Here is a 5419-nt window from a genome sequence, read left to right as displayed (position 1 = left end):
CCCCCCCCCACTGTCCCACTCCTCCCGGGCACCTGCAGGGCTGGTTATGGGGCTCGTGCTGGCCCACGACGGGACAGGCAATGCCTTGGGGCTGGTGGGGACATGCCTGCCCCCTCCCACAGCACCAGGGTGTTTGGTGTCCTGGAGGGGGCTGTGCCCTGTGATGACACGAACCAGGGAGAAGGGGAGCTTTCTAGAAAAGGTTTTACTGTCCGTTGCAATATATTAATTGATGATGCATATTTCGAGAAAACAATTAAAAAACCCCACTTGCTTGGAAGGAGGGGGGTGGGAGGCAAGGGGACTCGGAGGGACAGTGCCTGCCAGGAGCGGGCACCACCGCAGGGCTCCCGGGGATGTGGGTGGCAGAAGAGGGAAGCAGGTTACCCAGCTCTGCCCTGCCCCACCCCTGCCCACTGGCCCTGTCATCGCCCCGGTGCCCGCAGCCAGCCTGGCCACGTGGAAGGCCAGCTGGCCACCAAGGGCGGTGCAGGACCCCGTGGCTATAGGGTGATGAGGGTGCCGTCCTCCCGCCCACTGCCCCGGCCGGGGCTGCCGTCGTGGCTGCCAAGGGACTGCAGGGAGCCCCGTGAGCTGTGCGGGGACAAGCTCCGCTGGAGGGGTCCGTCGGCGGGGCCCCCGTTGGGGCAGCCCCCGGGGATGTAGTGGGGCGCACTGTCGCTCTCGATGACCAAGTCACCCTCCTCGTCGCTCTCGGCCGTGCTGTAGTTGCTCAGGTACTGCGAGGCTGGGCTGGGGGTCTGCTGGCTGGGGGTGCTGTCTGTGGACATGCCTGAGCTGCCCGAGGCCTTGCTGCTGCGGATGACGTTGTTGCGCTGGTTGGCCGGCTTAACGGTGATGATGAGGTTGTGGCTGTTGGCCACCATCATGTCCGTCACCTGGTCCAGGGACTTGCCGGCCACATCAATGCCGTTGACCTCCAGGATCTCATCGCTCACAGCCAGCAGCCCTGTGCTCTCGGCCAAGCCGCCCTTCACCAGGCGGGAGATGAAGATGCCGGGCACTTTCTCGACCCCCTGTGGGGCCACGCGTACGCTGACACCATCGCGGATGTAGAACCCCAGCGGCTTGTCAGAGCCGTGCTTGTGGAGCCGCACGCGGCGGTGGGTCTCAGGCAGGATGTCCACATCGATGATGGAGGAGATCTGGCGGAAGTCCTGGGGCATGCCGATGAGGAGGTGAGGCTTGGCCCGGTAGTGCGTGGGGCGCAGCAGCCCCTTCTTCTTCCGCTGCAAGGAGTTCGAAGCGAAGACGCTGGCATCAGACTCTGCTGTAGAGAGCAAGGGAGGACCCAGGTCAGGCACCGCAGTTGCCTGGGGATGCACCCGCGTGCCCTCGGCCCCAGGCTGGCGGGGAGCTGGTGGGAGGAGTGCCCTGCTCATGGGTGTTACCGCCTTTTCCTCCCCAGAGCATCACCCTGGTTTTTCCTGCAGTCTGTCTCTGCCAGGCCCATCTCCTGGGATTACCCAGCGTACACAAGGCCAGGATTAGTGGGATCGAGGCGGTGATTCAGCCTTAATCACACTTTAAGCCAAACTCTGCAGTTTAACACTGGAGCTGCCGGCCCTGATGGCCCAGGAGCCATAGCTGTGCCCCAGTTTGGGTTTGGGGAACCACCCCAGCACGAGGGTGTGCTGTGGTGGCCACCAGCTCCCCAAGGGCAGGTCTGGCCCTGTGAGACGGCACTGGAGTCCCCTGTTGCCACTGGAGCAGGACCTTCTCTGGCACAGGGTGGGGATGGCCGCAGCTCTGTCTTGCAGAGCCTGTCATCCCCAAGGATGGAGAGTCCCCACCTCCCAGGGACCTATCCCAGGGCTGCAGTGTCCCCAGGGCCCCTGAACATCCCAAACTAATTTCTGCCACTGTCTCTTATTCCACCATCTGGCACCACCACATCAGGTACAGCTCCATCCTTCCTGACCTTGACCTGGGGCTACTCTGGAGGACCCAGCTCCACCACATCCCCTCCTCGGCTGCATCCACCAGATGCTGGGGAGCATGCCCTGGGCCCTCTCTGGTTTCTCCCCATCCCTCTCCACGGGGGGGCCCAGATCTGGACTCAGTGTTCCTGGCACATTCCCCACAATGTCCCCCAGCACCCAGGGGCACTGGGGCTGCCTCAAGCCCAGGGGACATGGGGTTTCTCCCTAGCCAAGCCAGCCTGCCAGGGCTCCTAGGTTATAAATATCTCCCTGCACACACAGCCTGGCATATTTTTAGCTTGGGGAAGGGCAGTGGAGGCTTTCCCACAGCTATTTCAGCACACAGCTCCTTTCCGAGGGGCGTGGAACAGCTTGGCCCAGCAGGTCCACCCCCCCATGGACAAACCCACCAGCAGCTCTGGTGATGTACTGGGCTTTCCCCAGCCCCTTCCATGAGCCAAGCCCAGCCAAGGAGGGCCAGTGCCACTGTCCCCAACCTGGCTGCCCTGTGGGGATGGACGGCTTCACTGGACAAGGTGACAGCACAGAGAGGAACCGAGCTGCTGCCTTTGCTTTTTGACCCCCTGCGGCAGTACTGGCTGCTGCGGAGCCCACCGACGGGTGCACACCTACGTACACACGTGTGTGTGCGACTCCCCGTGCCCGGCTGTGAGAGGCTCTGCAGCCGCATTCCTCACCAACCTGGACTGGTTCGACAACAGCCCAGCCCCAGGATGACCTGGATCCATTTTAAATCAGCTGTGACTCAGCCAGGGCTCGCTCCTGGCCTCTCTGCCTGCCTCCCACAGTGCTGCCGGCCCTGTGGTCCCTCTCCCGTGGGCACAGCCCAGTGCCAGGGCTCGTCTGCACTAACTCCTCACCCTCTTTATCGTGCTGCCCAGAGTGTCAGAGCCGCAGCTGCCTGCTCTCTGCACCATGCTAGCTCAGTGCTGTCACCCCCGTGCCCTTGCAGACTTTTCCCAGGAGCAGACGAGGTGGCTCGAAGCAGGAGCAATGCTCCCGCAGCAGCCCCGGCACATCCAGTCCTGCACCAGCTCCCTGTGCTGCAGCCTGGGCCCAGGTGTTGCTCCAGGAGCAGGGGGTGGCTTGGTGCCGGCAGCAGCAGCCCCTGAACACACCATGGGCTCCAGCTCCCTCATGGCAGCAGCCTGGATCACCACTGCCAGCCCCCATATGTCCAGGGCATCCCACACCACCCTGATGTAAGAGCTCAGAGAATCTGGCCCAGCAGCCAAGGTAGCCACCGGCATCACCCCTCACCCAGGGACTTCATACTGACAGTGTGAGCAGGAAACGGGGTGGCTCTGGGCACTGTGCTGGGGAAGCCAGGGCTTTTAGATCAGACTCTGGCTTTGTGCAGCTTTGCTTGATGGACAAAAAGCCTCGATGCTACTGAACTGAGCAGAAGGGGGTGGGTTTGTCTCCATCTCCCTGGCAAAGAAGAGACATACCTGGGGTGTTTGTCACCGGGAGGCTTTCATCCTCACGGGGACAGGACACTGCTATCATGGTGATTTCATGCTCCTGCATGAGAAAGCTGCTCTCAGGGGACACACCATTGCAGTCAAGGCGAGCCCCTGGGCTGCTGGGGAGGAGATGGGCCTCCTCCCACTGCCAAAACCACAGCAGCACCCAGGACCCCAAGAGCTCTACCAAAGCCATCGGGGCAGGGAGCCAACAGGGCACCCAGTGCAGCACTCAAGGAGCAACACGGTGTTTTCCGGGAGCCCACACAAGCCTAGCTGGAAAATGCGACTTCAAAGGGGTGAATCGTGAGGATTTGCCTTTGCTCGCTGGGGCGCGTGGGGCTGGGCTGGGGCGGGTGCCCCTTGGCGTGGGAAAGGGCTGCCGGGGGGAGTCCGTGTGGGTGCCCTGGCCCCAGCAGGGCTCTGGGAGCCTCCTGGTGCTGCCACCTCCGCATCCATCCACCACAGCGGTGGCTGGAGGGTACGTGACTGGCCACCCCCACCGCTGTGGAACCAGCAGTACCACAGGACATGTCTCATTTCTCTTGATGGGGAGGACGGATCCAGCACACTTCTCTGGATGCCGCTTACCCTTCTTCTGGATGATGACCCTGAGGAGGGGGTTGGCGGAGGACAGGGCTTTGTGGTAGTTGTCGTCGTTGTTAATGGGCAGGAGGTCGCCATGGACGTCCGTGTAGCCCAAGAGCACGTCCACCCGTGGGATCTGGTGCACTGTCTGCAGCAGGCGGTAGAAGTCCTGGAAGCTGCCCGTGCTGGAGCGTTTCATGGCAAAGCGGCGAAATTCAGCATCAAACTGTGGAGGAGGAGGAGGAAGAGGGTGAGGCTGGGCAGAGGCTCTGGCCAGCAGGACACCACACAGAGCTGCCCTGAGGCAGGCAAAGCTGGGCACTGCCAGCGCCAGAACTCTGATAGCACCAAGGCAGCGGCGCCCGTTGGTCAGAGCCCATCCCAAAAGCAAAATAAAAGGAGCGGAGCCATTTTCCTGCCCAAACACCGAAGCAGTAGGTGCAGAGAGGTGCCGACGCGGCAGAGGAAGGACCCCCCAGCCGTACTGCTAGCCACGGCGGCCACCGTGCCACCGGCAGGCCCTTTCCTGCGACATGGGCGCTGCCGTAGCACCTGGTGAGCAAGAGCATTAATTATTGCCTCCTTCAGTCACGACAAAGGGGAAGCCAATTAAGAGCAGGCTGAGGAATGCTGCGAGGATCGCGCTGCCGGAGGGGGATCGAGCTGTCGGGGCAGGCGGCGGCTCGTGCGCCCTGGGAAGGAGGGTGCCCCGCACCCCCGGGGGTCCCGGGCAGGCACACGGGTCCTGGGTGGGGGTGCAGCAGGGGAGCGCCCACATCTGGGTGAGCCCAGGGCTGAGTGGGTGGGCGCAGATGGGTGAGGGCGTGCCAGGGGAGTGCACATCTGGGGGTGGCCACATCTGGACGAGCACACTGCCACGCGAGTGTGCCCAGCTGGGCGCACGGCAGGGGGTTCGCCCCTTGCTGGGGGGCACATCTGGGTGATGCGCATGTTCTGGGGAGCGTGCACATCTGGGCAGGAGCACAGCAGGGCGAGGGGTGCTCCCAGGGCGCCAGCACACCCTCGTGCTGGGGTGGTTCCCCAAACCCAAACTGGGGCACAGCTATGGCTCCTGGGCCATCAGGGCCGGCAGCTCCAGTGTTAAACTGCAGAGTTTGGCTTAAAGTGTGATTAAGGCTGAATCACCGCCTCGATCCCACTAATCCTGGCCTTGTGTACGCTGGGTAATCCCAGGAGATGGGCCTGGCAGAGACAGACTGCAGGAAAAACCAGGGTGATGCTCTGGGGAGGAAAAGGCGGTAACACCCATGAGCAGGGCACTCCTCCCACCAGCTCCCCGCCAGCCTGGGGCCGAGGGCACGCGGGTGCATCCCCAGGCAACTGCGGTGCCTGACCTGGGTCCTCCCTTGCTCTCTACAGCAGAGTCTGATGCCAGCGTCT

At 62.9% G+C, this 5419-nt stretch overlaps 1 protein-coding gene across 1 annotated transcript; it reads right to left on the bottom strand.

Annotated features, from left to right (window-relative positions):
* Positions 1 to 196: 196 nt before the first annotated feature.
* Positions 197 to 4877, bottom strand: LOC113484569 (partitioning defective 6 homolog alpha-like). The gene is made up of 3 exons (XM_026856991.1): positions 4734 to 4877; positions 4022 to 4502; positions 197 to 1291 (listed from the first exon to the last, which is right to left on the bottom strand). Exons 1-3 carry the CDS (start codon positions 4875 to 4877, stop codon positions 504 to 506), a joined length of 1413 nt encoding a protein of 470 aa, XP_026712792.1. The 3' UTR covers positions 197 to 503.
* Between the last annotated feature and the right edge of the window lie 542 nt (positions 4878 to 5419).

Source organism: Athene cunicularia, assembly GCF_003259725.1.
Source record: "Athene cunicularia isolate RWA chromosome 11 unlocalized genomic scaffold, athCun1 chr11_part1, whole genome shotgun sequence".
Taxonomy (NCBI): domain Eukaryota; kingdom Metazoa; phylum Chordata; class Aves; order Strigiformes; family Strigidae; genus Athene; species Athene cunicularia.
The sequence above is the reverse complement of the archived record's forward strand: the minus strand, read 5'-3'. Positions and strand labels throughout refer to the sequence as shown.